Source organism: Argentina silus (assembly GCF_951799395.1).
Source record: "Argentina silus genome assembly, chromosome: 4".
Classification (NCBI taxonomy): Eukaryota; Metazoa; Chordata; class Actinopteri; order Argentiniformes; family Argentinidae; genus Argentina; species Argentina silus.
Window position 1 is genome coordinate 7318433 of NC_139658.1, and position 24312 is coordinate 7342744.

Genomic DNA, 24312 nt, shown 5'->3' on the forward strand with positions numbered 1-24312 from the left:
TGGTTACCTCACTCAGGATAGTGTGACATGTCCACAATAAAACTGTCATTACAAATCAGGTTCAGATTGTAAGAGGAACCTGATTCAATGAATGCTCTGTTCCACAAAGGACATATGAATTAATAAACAAAACTAAAGTGCCTCTGGTGATCTTTTTCACAGCCAAACCACTAGGACAGCTCTGGAGCTACTGCCTTCTTCTCTTGACACTCTCTCTCTCTTCTCTCGCAGAGTGCGTGGTTCAGTATGCTGTTCCATCAGTGGCCGGGGTATTGTCGTGGGGAGTAGGGTGGGGGGGCTGCAACACACAACACCCAGGAGGTCAATTTCATTCTATAACACACAATCTGGCTACTATACATCAGACAATATATCAGCCCAGTCATTTTTTCCTTAGCATGTCTATAATACTTCTATATAGTGCTAGGGCTCCCTTGAAAAATAGATTCCTATTTCAATGAGACTGGATCAATAAAGTATTGGTATCAACATCATGCCACTCAGGGATAACAGGTTATTCTCTTACCTCCCTGACTGTACCCTGGGTCTGCCATGGGGTATGGGGGGTAAGGGCCCGGATGCATCATGGGGTACGGCTGGGGCATCCCGGGGTACTGAGATGCCATTGGGTAGCCAGGGTGCTGAAACTCAGCATGTCCTAGGGCCAGGGGTTTCCCATACGCATCATACATGGGCTCCACAGGGAAGCTGGCCATTGGGATTTGCTGGGCTGAAATTCACACAGAGTTTCATGATCAGTCAACATGGATTTTATAATGGCCATGAATCTCTCCCTGTATTGGTATATTAGTATCATCACTGTATGTGCGTGTAAGCGAAGTGTGTGTCTTTGTGTGTCTGTGTGTGTGTGTGTGTGTGTGTGTGTGTGTGTGTAAGTGTGTAGTCGGCCTACCATATGCGTTGCCATCATAGGGAGTCCTGCCACGCTGCTGTCGTTGCTGGTACAGGTAGCAACAGGAGCACATGAAGCAGCACACCATGGTAGCGATGATAGCCACGAACAGCAGAATGGAGGAAGCTATGCCGGCTAATGTGGTGGGGCTAGGACAGAGAGCGGTGGTAAAGACATGTCAGACATCTCCTCAAAGCCTCTACAGAGTAAGCCTATTGACCCTATACTCCTCATACTGTATCTGGCTAGTTTCTCACAGATTAAGCCTAGTCCTGGACTAAAAACCATGCCCGACACACACACACCTGAACTGGAAGAACATGCAGCGTTTCTGCTCCCTCTCAGTGATCATCTTGAAGGCGTCCAGACAGCAGTAACGCTTGTGGCAGTTCCCACAGCAGAACGTGATGAGGGCACAGTCGAAACCGTTGTGCCAGGTGCCATTCTTATCCACGTACCACAAGCAGTCCTCATTGGCACTCACTGCACACACACACGCAAGCACACACACACACACACACACACACACACACATATATTATTATTATTATTATTATTATTATTATTATTATTATTAATGAAAAAGGGAATAGGATAGTGTTATAGAGGCTGGTGTCACTCACTCTCTCCATCTATAGAGAGGCAACAGCCTTAAAGTTGTGAGTTTTGATCTGGAATGAAACTGAATCTTGGTCAAGCTCTTTACTAAAATCCACCTTAAATGTATAGTACCTTAAAATCTCTTTGCAGTGGTTAAAACTGCGGCACTATTACAGCCTTCATCAAACTGAGACACATCGGCATCAGATCTGCATTTTGTGGTCTTTTCCACAGTGCATTTGGAAAGTATTTTTCCACATTTTGTTATGTTACAGCCTTATTCTAAAATGGATTAAATAAATAGTTTTCCTCATCAATCTACACATAATAGCCCATAATGACGAAGCAAAAACAGGTTTTTAGAAATGTTTGCTAATTTATTACAAATAAAAAACTGAAATATCACATTTACATAAGTATTCAGACCCTTTGCTATGACACTCGAAACTGAGCTCAGGTGCATCCTGTTTCCATTGATCATCCTTGAGATGTTTCTACAACTTGATTGGAATCCATCCGTGGTAAATTCAATTGATTGGACATGATTTGGAGCGGCACACACCTGTCTATATAAGGTCCCACAGTTGACAGTGCATGTCAGAGCAAAAACCAGGCCATGAGGTCGAAGGAATTGTCCGAGGACCTCAGAGACAGGATTGTGTCGAGGCACAGATCTGGGAAAGGGTTAAAAAAAATGTCTGCATTATTGAAGGTCCCCAAGAACACAGTAGCCTCCATCATTTTTAAATGGATGAAGTTTGGAACCACCAAGACTCTTCCTAGAGCTGGCCGCCTGACCAAACTGAGCAATAGGTGGAAAAGGGCCATCGTCAGGGAGGTGACCAAGAACCCATTGGTCACTCTGACAGAGCTCCAGAGTTCCTCTGTGAAGATGGGAGAATCCTCAGTAAAAAGCACATGACAGCCCACTTGGAATTTGCCAAAAGGCACCTAAAGGACTCTCAGACCTTGAGAAACAAGATTCTCTGGTCTGATGAAACCAAGATTGAACTCTTTGGCCTAAATACCAAGCATCACGTCTGGAGGAAACCAGGCACCGCTCATCACCTGGCCAATACCATCCCTACGGTGAAGCATGGTGGTGGCAGCATCATGCTGTGGGGTTCTTCAGCGGCAGGGACTGGGAGACTAGTCAGGATCGAGGGAAAGATGAACGGAGGGAAAGATGAACGGAGCAAAGTACACAGAGACCCTTGATGAAAACATGCTCCAGAGCCCTCAGGACCTCAGACTGGGGCAATGGTTCATCTTCCCACAGGACAACGACCCTAGGCACACATCCAAGACAACGCAGGAGTGGCTTCGGGACAAGTCTCTGAATGTCCTTGAGTGGCCCAGCCAGAGCCTGAACTTGAACCCGATCAAACATCTCTGGAGAGACCTGAAAATAGCTGTGCACCAACGCTCCCCATCCAACCTGACAAGAGCTTGAGAGGATCTGCAGAGAAGAATGGGAGAAACTCCCCAAATACAGGAGTGCCAAGCTTGTAGTGTCATACCCAAGAAGACTTGAGGCTGTAATCGCTGCCAAAAGTGCTTCAACAAAGTATTGAGTAAAGGGTCTGAATACTTATGTAAATGTGATATTTCAGTTTTTTATTTTTAATAAATTAGCCAACATTTCTAAAAACCTGTTTTGTCTTTGTCATTATGGGGTATTGTCTGTAGATTGATGAGGGGAAAAAATGAATTTAATCCGTTTTAGAATAAGGCTGTAACATAACAAAATGTGGAAAAAGTGAAGGGGTCTGAATACTTTCCGAATGCACTGTATACTGGACTTGCTAATGTAGGTCATTCAACCACCTGCATCTAAGGCTTCACACATTAAAGGGCCAACCAGAATCATACTGTGCTGGCTCAGATATTTTCTTTTCACATTGTCCTTTTCAGCAGTGTTTCAGCAACTATGGCAGATATGCGTAACTAGGCCAGCCCAGCACAACTCAGCTTCACTCGCTTCAGCCCTGTATTATGAATTAGGGTTAGGTCCACGGCCCTTGGATTAGTTTACAGCGCCAGTTAAAGGCAATTCCTTCTGGACCACAGGACTCCAGATGCATTACTTTGACCATGTAATAATATAATAACCATGTCAATTGAATTAGGTCAATTCCTGGTCAGTACAACATTAGCAACTTTTAGTCATTAAAGTCTCTGAAGTTGTTACACTATCTAATAAAAGTAAGGTGATCTGTTCTGTGACCCTGCATTATTTGCTGCTAATGTGATGTGTAGCCAATATTGGGTCATTTTTGATTGACTGTATTTAGCCGTAATGCAATGAAAGGTAATGTTCTGAGTGAAATTATAATATCATAAACAAACCAATCAATAGGTAGATATCTGTCTTGATAGTGCACTGCATTTCTAAACAACCACATGCTATATAATACATACAGTACATAAAGGCTGTTATTTACATAAACTATAAATAATATGTAGTGCTTGGAGGCTTACCCGAAATAGAAAACAACAAAACAAATGCATGATGACATGACACCACCACGCAGAATGTTCTACCATATCAGGTTGCAACATAGTAACATTGTGAGCGCATTCAATTTAGTAATAATGCAACGATCACAGATGGAACAATATCATTAGCACATGCAAATTGTTTCGAGAAATGTTGACGACTGGTGCGGCCTATAAGAAAATACAAGCAGCATCATCTTACCCTGCCAGGCGGAGAGAACGACGGTGGGCACCGCCACCAAAACCATTGCGATAAGTGACATCTTGACTACTCTAAATTACAGCGCCTACAAAACAAAACGTACGTAGATTATATCGGCTTTTATAGATTAAATATAGAAATAGTCCGACTGGCGGTATGATCATAATCTACCGCTGGAATTACATGACAGTCAGGCGGGAGTGAGGTTCGTGATCAACAAGATCTGTACAGCGACCATCGGTTGCCTGTGACGCTGTTCGCCTGAGGGTCGGATGAGAGCCAGTGAGGTTCCTTAGCGCCTCCCCGGCCTCGATGGAAGAAAGAATATTGCATGTAATGGGCACTTGGCAATGACAGAATACCATCTATTCCATGTGGAGCATCGCTTTACATAAGTGAGAGATGCCATAGTAACAAGACCAAGGTAGAATACCCCTGAGAGACGGTTTCAGAACAGATCAGTCATGTAATTTTCACACAACTACAGTTGTCACCTTTCAGTGATTGTGCATATCTTTTATGACGGATGTAAATATTTATTTGAACTATTCAAGGCAATGACAACTGATATCATAAGTGCATAAATGACTACGTAGCTTTGGATTTGGCAAGTCTCACACTATTATACCTCCTGTTATACAAGCTGCAAGAGTGAAAAAAAAATGCTGGAAACTGAAAATGGTGTCCTGTTGGGACTTTTATTTAGAAATTTCATCCCAAACTCCAGTGGGTACAAGGAAATGACAAGGCTGTGAGTCACCATGGCAACAGTGTGAATCCCTCATCATACCCACCCAGACCCCAGCCACAACTGTGTGGAGCCCGCAAGGTTTTCATTCCCATCAGAAAAGTCAACGGTTTCTGAAAATAAGGCCGCCAATGTTTTTTTCTCTCCATCTCAAAGATTTAGTTTCCTTGACTGTCCATCATCATGAAGTCTCTTTTGCCTCTTGGAAGTTTATTTTCTTTTACAGAAGCACAAAAATAAGTGGGTTGAGTTTACAAATGGGACACAGTAAAATACTCAGTCAGTTCATATATCATGGTTCCCCTGTTCCCATTGCATATCATCAACCCGTCCGTTTACATCCCATAATAACTCTACCAGTCTCATAGTGCAGAGGAGCAAGGAGACACACTGAGGAGAACATCATGAGGAGAACACCCTGGACCGTCTCCCAGTCCTCTCTGAGAACAAACCTGGGTGTGCCTCTGCTTCAACACCCTCTCCCATTTCCCCTCAAACCTACTCCTCCTCCATCTCCATAAGTCTGCAGTCCTTTTCTTCTCATCCTTGAAGACCGATTTGAGAGACAGGTGTGGGGGGATGGAAAAGTGCATGTCTGTCTCTTCCTCTCCATAGTCCTCTGTAGAAGATGGAGGTCAAGTCAAGGGTGCCACCTGGCCAATGGAAGCCAATCCGATACTCAGGGTTACATTGGTGTAGAGTAAAAGGATTGGGCGAGAGAGTTTTGGGTTGATGTAGGGTAGGGTGGGGGGGTAGAGGGGGGTAGGTTAGATGCCTATAGACTGCAGGACTCTCCTCTCGGCGTCGTTGAGGTGACCAGAAAACATACTGTAACACGGCTGCTGGGCGAACTGGGTCAGGAAGTTTGTCAGGTAGGCCTGGAAAACACAGACACACCTCCATCACCAGTCATGTTCAAACAGAGATCAAAATCATGAAGAAAAGCCAGCACACGGAATAAGCTGCTCCCAAGAGCTTTTTTCCCCCACCACAAAACAACGTTTTGGCCAAGAGGTAGCCTTCGTCAGGTCAACAAACAGAGATACCATTGGAGATGAAACGAGATGTGCCGGGCTGGAGTGTGTCGCAGTTTAAAGCACCGCCGCCTCCCACAACCTTATACCCCTGGGCTGACAGGGTTTGAATCCTGACCCCTGACCCTTTCTACTTCTCTGACCCTTTCCACTGTTACCTCTTCTCTACAACTTCTACCTGTCTGAATAAAGATAAAATATGAAAAGGAGGGTGGATGTCCACTCCTTTTTTTTTTTTAAAAGATGAAGAGATGAAAGAGATAAGTGAAGGGTTACATTAGAGATATTAGTGGGGGCATGGTTACCTGGAGGTCAATCTGATATATGGGGTCCTTCAAGGCATCTGGATCTTCCTCGTCATCATCCTCATAGTAGTCTTCATCTTAATTAATTAAACAAGGCAATTTAATATCACATTTACTCATCAGTTTAAAAAAAAAAAAAAAGTTTAATATCTGTGCTACATGACACAAACAGTGCTCCAATGGCTCCACAAATGGAATGAAGAGCAGTGGAAGAGTCCAGGAGAGAAGAGATCTCACCATATTTGTTAGAAGCAATTAGGTCTGAGAGCAGCTGTCCAGCTAACCCTTCATCCTCTTCATCATCATCCTCTTCTTCCTCCTGCTCCTCCCACATACCAGTGGAATCTGCAGAAACAAAACGTTTCGGCGATTGGCCACAGGTGAGCTCTTGTCCATAACACAGACTAGCTTTAACAACGACAGCCACGTGTCTTATCGGCACCTGCATTTTCTGGATGGGTCAAATGAACTGTCTGTCTTTGCTGTGTGTGTGTGTGTGTGTGTGTGTGTGTGTGTGTGTGTGATAGGCTGCTCTGTACCAGTGATCCATGCATTCACTCAGGTCAAAGACAGCCATCGAATAAAGCACCATGTAACGATGACGATGAGTTACCTTGGCTCCAGTCTGCTGCAGCAGCCCGCGTGGCGTTGGCCTCCACCACTGACGACAGCTCATTCACTATCAGCTTAAAGACCTTCACTAGCAACGGAATGTTGGTCCACCTCTCTGGGTCTGTAGACAGAAGAGAGAAACCTTTAAAGGAGAGGTCTACCTTTACCAAACACTACTCTGAAACACATACTTTCCTTACGTGGAATCTGAACATGGATTTAAAAGCATAGGATTGGTGCGCGAGCCCATGCCAACACCAATCCTATGTTTCTAAAGCCATTGTGGAGGCATCATAGAGTTATAGCCCTAGAGAAGGCATGTTTCCCAGGCACTGCATGTACATCACAATTATTTAGGGGAGTGCGCACTCTAGTGTGTATAACTCTATGGGAGGCATGCACAAGTGTGGCTTCAGGGATGACCTTGTCCCCAGGCTATTGCACACATTGATTTCAGCGAATCACATGATTGGCGAGGCGTGACTCCAATCAGAAACATGTGGTGTGCATGAGGGTTCTAATAAGGAAGATGCAGTAAGATGAGAAAACGTTATTGTTTATGAAAAAAAAATGCAAAAGGGGATGCAAATGAAAGAGAGAAAAATAAAGAAGAGTCATACTCTTGGCAGATTTGGAGCGTGTACGGATGCCCTCGTCAGGTCCGTAGATCTCCTCTCCCTTTACGACGATGTCCTGAAGACGCTTGTCGTTGGTGTTGAGGCCGTGCTGGAGCAGCTTACACAGCGCCACCGTGCTGTAGGGAGGAGAGATTACATCAACATTAACAAGGTAGAAAAGGAAATGCAAACAGACAGACGATCCCAGAGTGGTATGAAAAAGAAAATGTGAGAGTAGTTGAGGTGTGCTTGATTCAGCCCAGCCCAGCCCAGCCCAGCCCAGCCCAGCCCAGCCCAGCCCAGCCCAGCCCAGCCCAGCCCAGCCCAGCCCAGCCCAGCCCAGCCCAGCCCAGCCCAGCCCAGCCCAGCCCAGCCCAGCCCAGCCCAGCCCAGCCCAGCCCAGCCCAGCCCAGCCCAGCCCAGCCCAGCCCAGCCCAGCCCAGCCGTGTGAATTAGGGTTTGTTGTTCTGGCCTGTTGCTCACCTGACTTTGCCTTCATACTGCCCATAGAAGAGGTGCTGGCGGCTCATCCACTCCGCCATGACGAACTCCAGGGCAGGTTTACCCGTCGGACCGGGCAGACTGCAAAGGAACTCCAGCAGAGGCTCCAGCTGGGAGTGGACCAGGTGGGCAAACACCATGATCAGAGACTAGGGGGGAGGGCGGGGGGGAGACAAGGAGAGAGACAGGGAGAAGGTTGAGGTCAGTTCAGTGTACCGTAGGCTGGTAATAGAACGCTAGTCAGTACTTCACCGTTCAATTGTAAAACAATACAACTATTTTATTAGCGTGTCAGACTGTGGACACCGTAACATCCTGGAGAACAACAATTCTCCATATCTCTGTCTCCCCTCCTACCTGCATGACACTGAGGGTCTCTGCTTGCTGCATTTTACTGAGGATGGCTCGGAGGATCTGGTCCAGCTGCTCGCCCAGCTCAGTGCCCGCCCGGGAGATGAGCGTGGACACCAGCCTGCCCACGAATGCTGCCGTGAACTCAGATGTCCGCGGGTCCAGGAGCTGGCTGACCACCTGCATGACGTACCACAGGCCGCTGTGACCCTGATCGTCCCGCCACTGACCCACCTGCTCCAGAGATACTGAGATGTAGGCCCGCAGACACTCTCCTCCGTTCTAAAGAGGACACACACACACAGGACCACAATGGAAATAAGGCTTAGGGGTTATATCTTCGAAGACGTTATTCATGTACATGTAGGTTTTCGTATTGTGTGTCAAACAAACTAAACTAAATACAGGAGGGGGAGGTTTAGATGGGTGGCAGAGGGTGAGAGTTCACCTGCATAGTGAGTGTGTGTGTGTGTGTGTGTGTGTGTGTCCGTCCGCAGAGGGTGAGAGTTCACCTGCATGGTGGTGTTGTCGTCTGTGCGTAGCGTACACTGAGCCACCGCGGGGAAGGCCTGGAATACGAGCATTTCAGAGAGGGGGGGCTTGGTGTGTCGGACCACCGTGGTCAGGATGTCTATGGCTGTCTGGAAGAGCAGCACAGAGCAGAGCAGTCAGGAACAGGTGAGAGGGGGATACTGGATACTACACAGGGGAGAATACTGTATGTGAATATTATAATTTTCTATTATACTTGCACATAGTAGAAAGACAAAAAAGTGACATTAAGAATAATTAAATTAAAGCATAAATAATGTGCGGACAAGGTAGAAAAAACATGTATGACTCTCAAACTTGTAGGACTGAGAACCTGCCCTTTTGAACATATGATTTGAACATATCATTCTGCCACAAAAATCAAAGTATAAGGGCGCCATCGTTGTGTGTTGTCCCTCTGGTGACTTACTGAGCAGAGGCCCGAGGGGATCTTGTCGGTGGGAGCCTGCATGATGCTGACCAGGGTGGGGATGAGGCGCATCTGCATGGGGCCCTGGCACGTCTCGATCTGGGCCAACTCCTTAAAGATGTCCTGGGCCAGAGATGCCACAACTGGGTCTGAGGAGAGGAGAGACACATTGAGGAGGTCAGACTGGGAGTGGAGAGAAAGAGAGAAATAATATGCAAAGTTGCGAGTTGAGTGACACTGAGCGACAGGATGGATAGGATAGATGGAGAGGGGAGGAAAAGTAGGTGCCTATGTTACCGTTGCTGTACTTGAGGAAGATGGCGATGGTGAGGGGGCAGATCTTGTTCTCGGCGCTGGTGGTGAAGGCGGGGTCTACGGTGCAGACGATACACAGCGTCTCCATGACCAGGGTGAGGACTTCGGAGCTGAACTGGGCCGCCAGCTGGACCAGCCCCTCCAGGATGGCAGGCAGGAAGGGCTGCAGGACGTGGGTGCTTTCCGACAGCTTCAGCTGCTCACAGTACCTGGGAGGATGACATCAATAAGTCAACACACTGGCACTGGGTGGGTTGGGTTCTATTCTGTCCAGTCTCAGTAAATGACAGTAAAAAAATATGAAAGGAGTGGGACTGCCCCCCAAAAAAGGAAAAAATTAAATAAACTGTCACTACTACAGCGCTTTACCTGGCTGCTTTCACAGAGAAATTGATCCATAAAGCCAGCAAGCAGCACGTTTGAGGTACAAGTATTTTAATGTCAGATTGAGAAACGTCACAAATTCAATCTCATCATGTCTCATTGAAAACACATACAAACTGATCAAACGTGTCACATTCTAATCAATGGATCACATGTAAGAGAGCTAACCAGTCTGTCTCATCAAAAACATACACTCTACATAAAGAGAAACAACCAACCAACCAACCCAAACCACCTCAATGTGGCCCTGAAAGGCCCTAGAGCCCATAGCAGCCCAGCCGTGTGCCCAAAACAAACTGCTCTGTATGCATCTGTGTTGTATGTATCTGTCTGCTGTGTTTGTGTGGTTCCCTGTGATTGTAAGTGTGTGTACCACGTTTGCACCTGTGTATGGCTAAACCATTTCCTAACGAATAATCAAGTATTCTACTCTATTGAAAGTGTGCTGTGCACTGGTAGTGAAGGAGAGCAGCCTCACCCTGAGATGGCCCGTACGCCTGAGATGCGGACCGCGGGAGTTTGGCTGTCGTGGAGACCGCTGACCGTAGCCTGGAGGAACTGCTGGATCAGGTCAGGAGACATGGCCGCAGTGAAGCGACTGGCTGCCCACAGGGCCCGGCCCAGCAGGAAGGGAGAGGCCGCTGTAAGGGGGAGGGTGGGCGAGAGATGGGGGGGGGGGGGGGGTCATTGTCTGGGCTTATATGCTGAATACCAAAATGCATCAGAATCGTCCCCTAGCCCTTACTCTCTACCCACTTCTGAAGATCTGAGAGGATTGGATAGACTCAAGCAATATGATATTGGCTCTCTAGTGGAAGTATCACCATATTGCTTTTATAACCATCCTTCCTAACCAGTATCGGACTAGGTCTAAATCTTAAACTGACCCTTACTGTAACCGTAACCCCAACCAAACCCTAATACTAACTTCAACCCAATTTTGAAATTCAACATGGTTTTTGCAGGTCAAGCACATCACCTTAGTTTATCCCTTAGACTGACCTTGGAGGTTGAGGTCAGCCAGGATGACGTTAGCCAGGAAGCCATGCATGTCAAACTGAACCCTGCCGTTCTTCACGTTCTCAGTGATGATCATCTTGACCGAGCCCAGGGCCAACATGCACGCCTCGTGGACCTTCCACCTGGAGTATGGGACAGACGACAGGGTGGTGAGGGAAGAGACATATAGACACTGACAGCATGTGTGTGTCACTGCCTCTGTAGGGTCCTCACCAGTGCTCGTTGCCACTGTTCTTGGCCTGCTCTGCTTCCTGTAGGTGTCTTGTTGCTGCTGCTGCCAGCGCTGCTGCACTCTCGTTCTGGAACTCTGTGGCCACAGCCTGAGGAGAGGAGGAGGAGGAAGCAGAGGCGGAGGAGGAAGAAGAGGAAGTAGAGGTGGAGGATGAAGGAGGAGGAGGAGGAAGAGGAGGTTGAGACAGCACAAATTACAACAATACAAAAAAACTGAATTACCCTTCAACAGGAAATTCCACTGGCCCCTGCGCAGAGCATTACAGAAGACACAATGTACATTACAGACCGGTACAGAACACAGATACACCCACAGAACAGCTGTTCTATCTCTATGGATACATCACTGTAACTGTTTCCCATGTGGGGGTTCTCACCAGGAGCAGGTCCTGAGCTGAGATCCTGACAGAGTAGGAAAAGGTGTCGTCATCCTCATCCTCCACAAACTGCTGCGGGTTGGCCGTCCACACTTTGATCTACAGAGACACCACTACTTATGATCAGGCACACAGCACAACCTGGACATGACAGTGGTCCTTTGTGGCATAGTTGGTAGAGCATGGCACTAACAATGCTTAGGTTGTGGGTTCGATTCCTGCTGGGACCATATATACTGAAAAACGTATACACTCAATGTAAGTCGCTTTGGATGAAAGTGTCAGCTAAATGGCATATACTATATATATATATATAAACACACACACACACACACACACACACACACACACACACACACACACACACACACACACACACACACACACACAGTTTGTACCTGATCCTCAGTGATCTGCATGTAGAGGATGACGTAGTAGATGAGCTCAGGCAGAGCCTTCTTCACTGTGCTCTTGAACTTGTTGTTCTCCAACAACGTGTGGACAAACTCAAAGATGCTGAACACCAGGTTCTCAAAACCCAGAACCTCACCTGGGATAGAAAACACACCAATATTAATACATCAAGCTGATCAGAAGACTTCAGTTCAGTATCCTTGTTCTAAATAAGCCCGTTACAGAACAGTCTACATTCATGGCTATAGAATCATGTCAAAGTTGTACACACCATCAGAGTCAATAGGGTCATCCACCTCCTCTGTGTAGTTCACCTCTGTTCTGACATAAGTGCACACTTGGTTAAGGAAACCCACTCACTCCACACTATCAGGTGTCCTAAGGATCATCTCATCTAGCACCTGGTCTACACTAAGGGATAGTTCCCACCCCCAAAATTACAAAATCACATAATTTGGTTCCTTACCCTGAAATGAGTCTATAGACAGGGACAGACTTTGGTACTGTTTATCTGGGCCCTGTGACTAACCGCTAAAACATGATTTTGACATTTGGGTGAACTATCCCTTGTAGTGCAGTGACAGACATGCACAGAAAGTGTATCAGGACCTGGCTGCAGTTTGAAGGATATAAAGCAGCACTCTCTGTTAGAGTGTTCCAGACGATGGGCAGGATCTGCTGCATGGAGGCCACCATGGGTTTGGGGAAGTTCTTCACGAGAGCTGTCACAGCCTGGGAAGGAGGAACATGTAAGGTAGTAACGACTGACCAAAGATCTGAATTTCAGTCCAGAAGGTGCAACTTAAGGAACCTTGCGGATAGAAGTGTCATTAATAGAGCTGGCATGATTGCTTCAGGAACATATTAACGACATCCTCTGGCCTCCATCTCCCAACATGCTCTCCTCTCCGCTTGCTCACCTTGAGGACCTCCATCTTGAGACCGCTGTCTGAGGACGGGCCATCGGGCATCTGGAGGGCCTGAACGAATGCCTCAGTGAACTGCTGCACCACCGGGAATATCAGGGCTTTGGCTGCACCCTGAACACACACACACACCGCTCTATAGTTAGTGTCTTCCAGATTACTTCCTTTAAATGTTCCTTCCCAATTACCCAAACCATCAGTGCAGTGCTAGAAAGCCTGGCTCTCTTAGTCCGCTCACTAATAGGCTTTGTCAGCAACAACTTAAAGGAACAAATTACAGATAACCAAGCATCCTTTGACTCCTTCCAAAGTGTTCTACTGAGCCTCACCTTCTCTAGCTCCTCAATAGCACAGATGAGGTTGGCACAGGTGGTGAAGATCTCCACTGCTCTGGACCGAGTGCGAATACTGTAGATTTCTGCCATGGTGAAGATCTTGTACATCTCAGGTAGAATCACTGGAGCCACCAATGGCATCTGAGTGTCTGTCACCTCCCGTGTAAACTCTAGAAGAGAAGGCAAGATGGTTGGTATAAAACAAGCTATGTGCATTTAAACTGGCCAATAGAGTAGAGTAGATATACATAATTAAATAGCTTTACTTCTCCCAAAGTGAACCCCAGCTGTAGCCTTTGGATTTGATTTAGCAACAAATACACAACAGCACAGTTTATATGGAGTGTATGAGTGAGTCTCTGTGTGTGTGTGTGTGTGTGTGTGTGTGTGTGTGTGTGTGTGTGTGTGTGTGCGGTCTAGCACTCACCTGTGAGGACCCTCATGGCCCCATGCACAGCGTTGACATCTCCACTGACCAGCATGTCCATGAGAAGGGTGAAGAGCTGAGGCCAGGCCTCAGGCCAGTCCCAGTGGGCGATGGCCGATACAGCGTACGCCACGCTGGAGCGCACCTTGCTGATAGCCTCCCTGAGACCCCCAGGTAGCAGGTCCCTGATCGCTGCCTTGGCCTAGAGAGGGAGAGGGTTGCAAGTTGATTTTAAACCCTTTATACAGGGTCACAACATACATCTAGATAAAAACAAAACACAAGATACAACAAGTATGAGGCTAAGTATAGGAACAGAGTAATAACAATGGGTAGTAGAACATATGGTAAAAGATGTGACATACTACAAAACAAATACAAGGACCAGTATATACAAGAGTTTAGAAAACATAGATAAAGGATTGAGGTGGAGGAATAAGGTTATTCACTGAGATTCATGATAGGCATTTGAGGAGACAGACATTGACTTGTAAACCAAACTCGTAGATTATGACACACTGATGTATGTCTTACCCGGTCAGTGGTCTCTGGGGGTCTGAATTTCTCCGACTGGGAACACCAGTGAGTCTCCACATACTGCTTCAGGATGACGGAGGCCAACTGCACACATTGGAACAGGATTAAAGTAACATAACTAAACTGAAGAGTAGTGCACACACACACACACACAGAGTATTTTATCCCTCTCTACACAATTTTAGTCACAGCTCCTTCACTCTTTTCAGGGTGCCTCTCGGCCTGCTCACACACACAGACACAGACACAGACACACAGGTGTTTCTCACCTGACGAATGGCGAGGGCTCCCTGAGGGTCTACCGTAAGTTCTGCCAGGTGGACTCCAAACTCTACAACACAAATGCAGCAATGAGAGGACATCATCAACACACAGTGGACTGATCACAAGGAATGCTAACTCAATTAATACACGCTGGCCTTACATTTACATGGGGTTGAGGGACAGTGAGTGAAAAGCATTTACACAAGATGGGATACTGTTTTCTGTAGCCTAATAGAGTATAAGAAACAGCAAAAAGGTATTGGACTGACATATTTGATTATGCAAAGGCATTTAATTGATAAGCCCTTTTGAGCATCAACAGTATTAGAAACAGATCTATTCCAAGTATTTCACCTTCATGGCCTGTTAAGAGTATGAGGGATGGAGAGAGGGAGAGGGAGAGAGGGATGGAGAGAGAGAGGGGGGGGGGGAGTCAGACCCTCATGCCTGTGTGCCATCGCTCTCTGTCACCGGATTTAACTAAAAGTGACATCACAGTCCAGGAGACAATGTTACTGCTGACTGTCCCATACAGCTGCTCCCTCAGAAAGAGGCCAGGGTCATTCTTGCTGTGACACTACAGTAGGCTATATCCCGACGGCTGCCTGCACAATCAGCCTTTTAGCGACGCCGGAGGAACGCAGGGGGACAAAGGCACTGTAGTGTATATGCTGTTCCTATATCCCCACCCGCAGTACTTTGGATTAGTGGCGACGCTTTAGCAGCTGATTTTGTCGCATGCATAGTGTATAGCACAAACGCGTCGGCCACTCATTTACCCTATAGCTAGCTAGGTGCCCAGTATCTTATATCGGAAAGCTAGCATTCTGTAGAGTGGCCAGTGCATTTATGGTATACAAAATGCATAGGACACAATGTGGCGATAAAGATATTTGATGGACCATCAACTCAGTTTAAGTGTATTCCAGATGGGTTCAATGGCCATCAGCAAACGTATTTTAAAACATGATAAGTGATGACAAATGTGGAGCTATAGAACCACTCAGTTGACTATGGGGAGGAAGAAGCATGGCGGGAATCTCAAGAATAGCCTTCGCGGGAAAACGTGACATTCTGGATTGAATGGTTGCTATGGCGACCATACCATTATCTCTCAGTATTGATAATCCATTCACACATCCATTCTGCTTCCTGATTCTTAGAACATAAAAGCTTTGGGCAGCACGGGTTGAGTTGTTTGAGATAACACACCACCCAACTCAACTCCAAATACTGTAGTTAGCTAATAAGACATGTCTAGCCAGTTACAGTCCTCCTTTATGGTAGCCAAGTTGTGAAATTGTCATTTTGACAGTTCATTTAACCAGTTTGGTTTCCATTGACTGACACAGGTCCATACTTTACAGAACTAGTAGTAGGACATAAAACTTAGTAGCTACTAGGCCAAACAAGGAATGAGGATGCTGTGGGCTCACTGTCTGAGGACTCCACATGTGTGTTGCTTTGCCGGGGAACTCGCTATCTATTTAGCTAGCAACGTGATGGCGTTGACATATGTGCTTATGTGCTTCCTCCTAGCTAGCTGGCGATCTCAAGGCCTAGTTAAGTTACATTTCAGGTACAGCAGTGATTGGCTTACAAAACTAGTTTCATCACATTACATGACAGTAATGTTTCTGTCTGCCGAAATTGACTTTAACATCTAGCTAGCTAGCTACTGCAAAGGCCCATGTGAAACCCATTCCACTTCATCAGCTGGTCAGTCACCAGTAGCCAGCTAGCAGCTACCTATAAATGCTTCTCTAGCTTACCCTCTGTCACTTCAAGCACTTTTATTTGCTCCTCCGCCGCTGCCCGCACTTCTTGAACTGGGGACAGAATCGCTGTCAATGTCTCGATTAAAGCTTCCTTCAGTCCTTGTTGAACCGGCCCAGCAGCCGAACCCGACCGAGGTCCCGCTGCACTCATGCCTGCCATATTTTTACGGTACCGCACAGCCTAGGCAGCCCGCGACAGTTCCACCGGGGAGGGGTAAACGTGACACTGGAGCGCGCCAATGCATGGAAATTACAGGGGGAGGTGCTTAGGAAAAAAGTATTTTTCTTCCAAGAATATACTTCCGTTTGGCCAAACGCATATTAGCTCCATCTCCTGGGTAGGAGGTAATAAATCCACCTACATTGAAACATCGTCAATGCAAAAATAAACTTTCACAACACGACCTACAAACAATCATGTCATGCGTGTCAGGTTTGAAACACTGAACACCCTTTGAATACATCAAGAGCATGGATAGAGCAAACATATGACAGACACTTGAGTTGCATACATGTGAATTTCGACCATAGACCATAGATAATTAGGTTGCGACCCACTTACCTTCAGACAGTAGATGGCGCTACAGGGATCCTATGTGTGTATGGCAGGTGTCGGTACCTGAGATGCCTCACTGAACCTTTTAATATGTACCTTCAACCCTATTCATGCTTCAGTGATATAATACAATGTATCTGGTAAAATAATGATGCCATTCTTTGTGAAGATAGTAACTGACATGTAATGACAAGAGACTATGGCTTAGAAGGTGTTTATGCCTCTTCAACAAGCTGGTTGCATATAATGAAACATGAAGGAATTTAACTGTTGTCAAATGTGTCATCTTGAATGTGAGTGTGGCACTGTGCAACAGGACTTCTTTATCTAACATGAGATGATAGTGGGAACCCTAAACCCTAAACCTATAACCCTTACCCCAACCTTAACCATAACCCTCAACTTCAACGGGGTGACGTCAGAGTGGGGTCATCGCAAGCATCCTACTTAGCATTTACCAACATGAGATGACATCTAAAGGTTTGCTGACCTTGAATTGACATGCAGACAGACAACTGAAATAACCAGCTGTCTGATCAGTAGCTTCCTCGTTAGTTCAGTTCATCGGGACTTGGTCCTCAGCCTCAGAATCATGCTGTAGCAATGGACATCCTTTGGGTGGCTTTTAATACCAATATACTGTAGCAAGATGTGATCTGCTTGTGGGACACTAAGCCTAGGCACTAACTGTATATATAGAACACTTGCTGGCTGTGAGGACAACCATGTGTTTGTCACCATCACCATCATCATAATTTTTCTTTCATTTTTATATTCTATTATATTTGAATATTTTCATTCAACAGCACATCTGCCAAGTGGGTGACCTAAGCATTGATAATGGTGAACCAATGAGCGATCTAGTTGTACCCAATAAATCCTCCCATCCTTATGTGTGTGTCATCCGTGTGTCATCCGTGTGTGTGTGTGTGTGTGTGTGTGTGTGTGTGTATTTTTAATCAGACAGTGTTACACTCTGCTTTTACAGCTGTAATTTGAGTCTTTGTACAAAATGTACAGGAAGTGTTAGACACATGGAAAAAGCAACGCACATTGAAAACACTCAATGCAAAAATAGAAAAAGCCAGGTGGTTTTTGGTGCTAAAATTACACTCACTTATTGCTGCAGCGAGTTTGGCTAGGAAAACAGAAGAGACATCAACATAACAAACATACTAAATGTAATAGCTTAAATCTGGTTTGCCCACCATACCTGTACCACCATTTTTGAAAAAGGCAAAAGCTTGGCCAAAACACTGAACCTCGAGAGTCATAAAGCTTGGTGTGCTCTCGTATCAAAATCTGAGGAGAGTTGAAAATGACAAATAAATATTATGCACATTATAATGCAAATATGTAACACACAGGGCAATGGCTGGGTGCTGTCACATGATTCAGCAGCATGCCGCTGGCTGGGGTATGTTTCCATGGTACAGAGTGGGTTGTCTTGGTTGGGACCCGGGCCCTGTTCCAATACTTTATAAATCCATCCATCCTTCCTCCCTTCCTTGAAGAAATCACTGATCTAACGTGACTGGATTGGGCAAAGCAAGCTTTCCACATCATCGATATCTATATTTTAAGTCATTGGCTGCACCACTCTCCAACTGTCATGGAGTTGGCTCAGGTCTGACAACCTGGATGGGAGAATATAGAACAGCAGCTCATAAAAAATGTAGGGCCGAACTAGGAATAAACCAAACACTTATACATTTTTCTTCTTTTTTTTAAGCAAAAAGAATTTGGTTTATGTAGAAACAAGCAATGTTTTGCATTTGGATATTTTCTTCCCCTTTGGAAGAGTTAAAGCTAAAAAATCAAAATAAAATAGTATAACCCTCAGATTACAGATTAATCCAGATTCCCCCTCCAAAAATATAGGCTGATGTTGGTGACAAAAAGCAAAGAAAACCTTGGGAGAGAGCTCACAAAGGAGATAGATATAGGTCTATATATATATATATAAAATATACAATTTGAATCATATTTTATATATATTAAATTGTGTTAGGGTTCAAGATCTTTCACTACACAGCATTAGGGTGGTGTGTCTGCTTATACTTCTTTCATTTTTTTTCTCCAAATCCTATTATATAAACCAGAGGAGAGTAAAGCAAAACAAATGAATCAACGGACAAACAAATGTGGGAAAATGGAAACTAAGCAACAGACGGCAGCCTCTCCCCCCCACCCCCACCCCCACCCAGGGGTGGGCCAGTATGGGAGGTGGTTGAGGCCAGCCAAGTTGTACAGCGCAGTGAAACATACCTTACATCTTAGCTCATTTTACACGTACAGTCGTGATCAAGGCACAGGGATCTTCTACAAGTTATTTTTTTTCAATAAAGTTGTACAAAATAATACATTTTACAGTCTGTACAAGAATAATAGTCCAGCAGTAAAATAAAGACAGACATATTGAAAGCCTGGGAGGGGTTGAGGAGAGGTGTCAGGGAACAAGACGAGGGATGTGGAAGGGGTAGGCGTGTGTGTGTGTGTGTGTGTGTGTGTGTGTGTGTGTGTGTGTGTGTGTGTGTGTGTCCAGATGAGTGTTCTGTCTGTTTTGCTTAATCCACTTTTACCTTTAGCGTTTTTCCTTATTAAATAAAGCCTCCCCTATAATCCGCACACGTTTTAATTGATTTTCCCAGACACAGATTAATCCAAGTCCTGGACTAAGTCATACGATCAAAGGAGTCTCCATTGAAGATGCATGTTAGTTCAGGAGTAGGCTTAATCAAAGTCCAGGTGACCAGCCAGTAATGTTCAGGGTACTGAAGTTTGGTAGGGAGGGAGGGAGCGAGAGAGAGAGAGAGAGAGAGAGAGAGAGAGAGAGAGAGAGGGTGATTTGGGAAGGAGGGAACAGGAGAAACAGGGATTAAATGGTGCACAAAGGCAGATCGCACACACAGTGTACACCAACACACAACATGGGGAACTAACAAACTTAAAAGTTGACTTGTGTTATTACAGGAATATATAATATTTATATTATATATATACATATTTATATACACACATATATAAATATCTATATATATAGCTTGGATTTTTTGCACTGCATGAAGTTCACTGTATGCATGAATTTATGCATTGTATGTTTTTGCCTTTCCTCCTCACTGATTCGTTGAGGAGCAGGAACATGTGACAGTCTCGTGTCCAAGTCACACTCAGTTCTACATGCATCCATCCATCCATCCATCCATCCATCCATCCATCCATCCATCCATCCTCAGGCAGAATATGCTCACAACAACCCTCCTCTTTATTGGTTTACATTCTTCCATCCTTTCAGTTTGTCCAACTCGTTTCTGTCCTTCCATGGGTCTGTCTTCGGCAAGGTGCATATATACTGTATCTCTGGACAACTGAGAAGTAGCAGAGTAACTCAGGCACTGCACTTTAGCTTTTCAAGACTGAAAACAGTGGAACAAGGGGAAAGCGCGCAAATGTGTGTGTGTGTGTGTGTGTGTGTGTGTGTGTGTGTGTGTGTGTGTGTGTGCATACAGTACAGTATGTGTGTGTTGGGAGTGAATGTGATGTGAGACACTGAAAAACGGAGAAAGGGTTCTGAGTGTGCGTGCAAGACTGTGTGTGTGTGTGTGTGTAAGAGAGAGAGAGAGAGAGAGAGAGGGAGAGAGAGAGCCTGTACTGTGTGAGATGGGTTCCAGTCCTGAGCACAGGGTCAAAGTGCAGCGGAGTTCAGTCAGCAGTCCTGGCTTGTAGTTGTAGTCATCATCGTCACTGTTGCACTGTCATTGGCTTTATTAGAAACAGTGTCTCCCCAGGAGAAGGGCTTTGTTATCAGGATGGAAGGGGTGGGGGGTGGGGGGTGGGGGGTAGGGCGTGGGTGGGGGGGGGGTGATAGTTGGTGGCATGAGGAGAGGAGAGGAGAGGGCTAAACTGGTCATGGATAGGCAGAACACCGGGAGTCTTTCCTCCCACTCCCATCACAAGAGCTCATATTGTCGTAGGTGCATCCTCTGTATGATGTCTCGACAGTCGTTGAAGACGCGGCGAATGTTCTCTGTGTCGACCGCACAGGTGAAATGGGGATAACAGTAGTGTCTTCCATCCCCACTGGCCGTGCTGATCCTCTGAAAATGGGACACCAAGGGAATTGACGGTGACAATAAGGTATGGGTAATGATAGACATCGTCTGACACCTCAGACTTCTCAACTGTGTCATGATGAATCATCATCAGGGGGAGGCCGGTGGAGGGAGAAATCAGAGTGAGGAATGGTGTCAAACACACACGTTTTCCGATTTCTACCTCCACCAGCCTCCCCTGATCATCACAGAATAACAGTCCTGCTCATGGAAAACGGGGTTACAACTATAGATGTACGTACACCTTATTCTTAGACAATCGGAGACCAAGGTGTGTAAATAGATACATGTTATATAACCAATTGTAATCTACTGTCTACTGTTTGTATTTGAATGTTAATATTGTTTTCTTGGCGCTGTAATGGCGACTCATGGTGGATTAGTGCTGACACTTGTTTGTAGCCTACCACTCCACAAAAGAAGTCCCCTCACAGGAAAAACTATGTTTTTGTATGGTGTTGTCTTGTATTGTATTGTATTACATGTAATTGGACGTACCAAAAACTCATCCCGTATGAAGTACTTTGCCCGTGTGACGCGAGGATCCTCCCCTGGTTCAGGTGTTGCTGGTGGACAAGGATCAATAGGCAACAATCAGTCATTCATTCATTTATTGTCACCTGATTACCCAAATAACAAACAGTTCCATTTCCATACGGTGTAACTAAGTAACAGTAGAGTTGCACAAGAGCATCACTTTATCTCACTTACCATCATCAGGCGTGGTATAACGAGCAAACTCTGGGAAATACTCCTCTATTTTAGATTTCCCCGCCAAAACCTTCTCTGCTAACAGGTCCTGTTTATTCAAGAAGAGGATTACCGAGATAGTCCGTAGCCACCTGGGGAAGAAAGGAGTGAGATTAGATGTGTTAGTAGGTAACGCCTGACTTACAGTAGAGCAGACCCACCATGGCCAGGGTTCCCAAACACTATCTGGAACCAAAAAAGGGCCGACAGAGCAGAGCAGAGAACTTTTACCTCTATGACATAACGAATGCTACCCATCACCATTTACTTGTGGTCTTGGTCTAAACATCTATTTTTTAAACCAAAAATGCTTATTTCGGCAGAAAATGGTTGTATATATTGACATACTTATACTTAAGACATGGACTTTCAGCCTAAATCGTTAGATTTTGACTTTAAAGGTAAACTCAACGGTATGATGTTACAACATGAAGTGGAATGACTTCAGAGATGTTTCAACTTCACAGAAGCATAAGGTTCACACTGGTTAGCGATTCCGTCAAGCATGTCCCCCGTCTGAGATCTGACAAAGGAGGCTAACGCTAGCGTACCTGTTGTTCCAGATGTTCTTGAAGAGGTTGAGGGCCTCCTGCAGGCGGTTGGTCTGATTGTCTTCTCGAATCACCATGTTGTAGCTGCTGCTGGCCACCACAAAGATAATGGCCGTCACATCTGGAGAGAAAAAAAAGTAGGAGAGAATCATCATTGGTTAGATATGATACCTGAGATACCCATGGGTTACAGATGGTGGGACCATAGAAATAGAATGAGTAGAATGGATATGGCAATTTGGCTCGTACACCAAAAGATGGCTGACATGGAATTGTAATACATTCTGCCATGGTAATCTGAACTGTACTGTACGGTACTGTAGAACACATGGAGAAGACACAAATTCAGAAGTAGCACCGTAGCAACTCAGTTGAGTTGAGTAGGTTGTCAATAAAGCTGTCAACTAGAACTTCCAAATGGGACATGAAAAGATGGCCAACAGTACACCCTCCATGGAACGTTGAACGGGCATGTCAGTTCTACTCCTTCTATGTATACAGATTCAACCCTGTCATTTATCGGATGCTCATTAGAAGCATCGTCTTACGACAGGAGGCGTCATTCCTACACGCCGCTCTGAGCCTCGACGCTGACGGGAGACAACACATTAGATGCTGATGTCATCCTAGTGTTAGAAAATCTAGCCTGATACCCCATTACAGTATGTATCTTATCAATCCACAAGGACAGGCCTACATGTTAAGAGATTTGAAGGGGAGGTTGACAGAGGTTGCACATTCATAGAAAAAAGGCTAAACGGAAATAAAACGAAAGGTCAGAAGGAAACGGCAACATTATACATGCCCACAAAGAAAAGACAATGTCATATGGAACACTGTAAATATGGAGGGAAAAGGGATGTACCGTTAAAACACTGAATCCACTTCCTCCGTTCATCCCTCTGTCCTCCAACGTCAAACATACTGTGAGAAGAAAACAGACAATGAGACTCACTGAAACATTACAAGCGTTTGTAATCCCTGCCGAGGGACGGATGTACGTCACCTATCTAGCTAACTCTGATGCATTTACATTGATATGTAACCTGATATGTTGATTAATGTGTACCGTACCCGTCACCTAAACTACTACATGAAATATTTCCTTGACAGTTATTCACTCAACAGTTATCTAAGGTATTTAGTCGATATCCACAAACAAATATGACTATTCAAAACTTACTGAAAATTGACTTTGTCCACTTGAAATCTTGTCTCAAAGATCCCAGAAGTCAGTACTCTGCATCTCAAAAGGTCCTGCGAGATGACAGAGAGAGATGGACACAGATTAACAACAAGGTGTTTATAGGATATAGAATTTGTAATTATTCTATCAAATATATTTATATTCTTCCTGTCGTGAGAAACGCACACGTACCTGGTCAGTGGGACTGTAGTCGATCTGCTTCACGATATCAATCTTGTCTAGAAAGCTGTGAAAGAGGAGGCAGGGTGTATTACATTTGTCTGTCAAAGACAACATATGAAATGCATAGTATTAATGCAACAAATAAGGTAAACAAATAACAACTAACATTTTCTTGCTATCAATTCAAATCAAGGCCCAAAATATAAACATGGAATTCTGTTCTTGACCTGAACATGACGAAATCCCATATAAATTCCCTAAAGGAACAATTAAGTAATCAACAATGATCAGCATTAACATATTAACCTATTAGTCACTAGAGCTGTTATCCAATACCAAGACCTTGATGAATGAAACAGTTAAAACTGCAATAGGCCAACATTTCCAATATCTGTCTTTCAACAACTCATGCACCTAAAATACTGTATTTGTAGGAAAAAATTGATGGCCACCCCTAATAGTTTGCCAAATGTCAAATGTAAAAGCAACCAGACCAGATACCTTCCCAAGCTTTAAGTAGATGACACAAGTGGGTGATGACTAACTAGTACGGAAGTATGTCATTTCAAACCCAGCCACAGCAGCTGGATAGAAAGACAGACAGACAGAATGACAGACAGACG

The 24312-nt window shown here is 45.1% G+C and overlaps 3 protein-coding genes across 3 annotated transcripts in view; all 3 read right to left on the reverse strand.

The window, feature by feature from the left end:
* Positions 1 to 257: 257 nt before the first annotated feature.
* shisa4 (shisa family member 4) lies at positions 258 to 4275 on the reverse strand (the record flags this gene model as incomplete). The annotated part of the gene is made up of 5 exons (XM_083667657.1): positions 258 to 298; positions 527 to 730; positions 914 to 1062; positions 1219 to 1402; positions 4215 to 4275. The coding sequence occupies 5 exons, from the start codon at positions 4273 to 4275 to the stop codon at positions 258 to 260; spliced, it is 639 nt and encodes a 212-aa protein (XP_083523783.1).
* A 618-nt stretch (positions 4276 to 4893) lies between these two features.
* ipo9 (importin 9) lies at positions 4894 to 16552 on the reverse strand. Its single transcript, XM_083669069.1, has 23 exons — positions 16346 to 16552; positions 14579 to 14640; positions 14307 to 14393; positions 13773 to 13974; positions 13340 to 13515; positions 13005 to 13124; positions 12716 to 12816; positions 12356 to 12414; positions 12069 to 12220; positions 11671 to 11769; positions 11276 to 11382; positions 11045 to 11184; positions 10521 to 10683; positions 9641 to 9867; positions 9344 to 9492; positions 8895 to 9023; positions 8389 to 8664; positions 8014 to 8180; positions 7534 to 7667; positions 6915 to 7034; positions 6539 to 6646; positions 6302 to 6378; positions 4894 to 5840 (listed from the first exon to the last, which is right to left on the reverse strand). The coding sequence occupies exons 1-23, from the start codon at positions 16509 to 16511 to the stop codon at positions 5730 to 5732; spliced, it is 3132 nt and encodes a 1043-aa protein (XP_083525195.1). The 5' UTR covers positions 16512 to 16552; the 3' UTR covers positions 4894 to 5729.
* A 1341-nt stretch (positions 16553 to 17893) lies between these two features.
* LOC310803470 (guanine nucleotide-binding protein G(s) subunit alpha) overlaps positions 17894 to 24312 on the reverse strand; it is a 22947-nt gene continuing 16528 nt past the window's right edge. The window contains exons 6-12 of the mRNA XM_083668247.1: positions 23699 to 23753; positions 23504 to 23577; positions 23186 to 23244; positions 22321 to 22441; positions 21731 to 21861; positions 21518 to 21585; positions 17894 to 21004 (exon numbers count right to left, since the gene is read on the reverse strand). Coding sequence (XP_083524373.1) covers positions 20858 to 21004; positions 21518 to 21585; positions 21731 to 21861; positions 22321 to 22441; positions 23186 to 23244; positions 23504 to 23577; positions 23699 to 23753 — 655 coding nt within the window. The 3' untranslated portion in view covers positions 17894 to 20857. The remainder of the gene's footprint in view (positions 21005 to 21517; positions 21586 to 21730; positions 21862 to 22320; positions 22442 to 23185; positions 23245 to 23503; positions 23578 to 23698; positions 23754 to 24312) is intronic.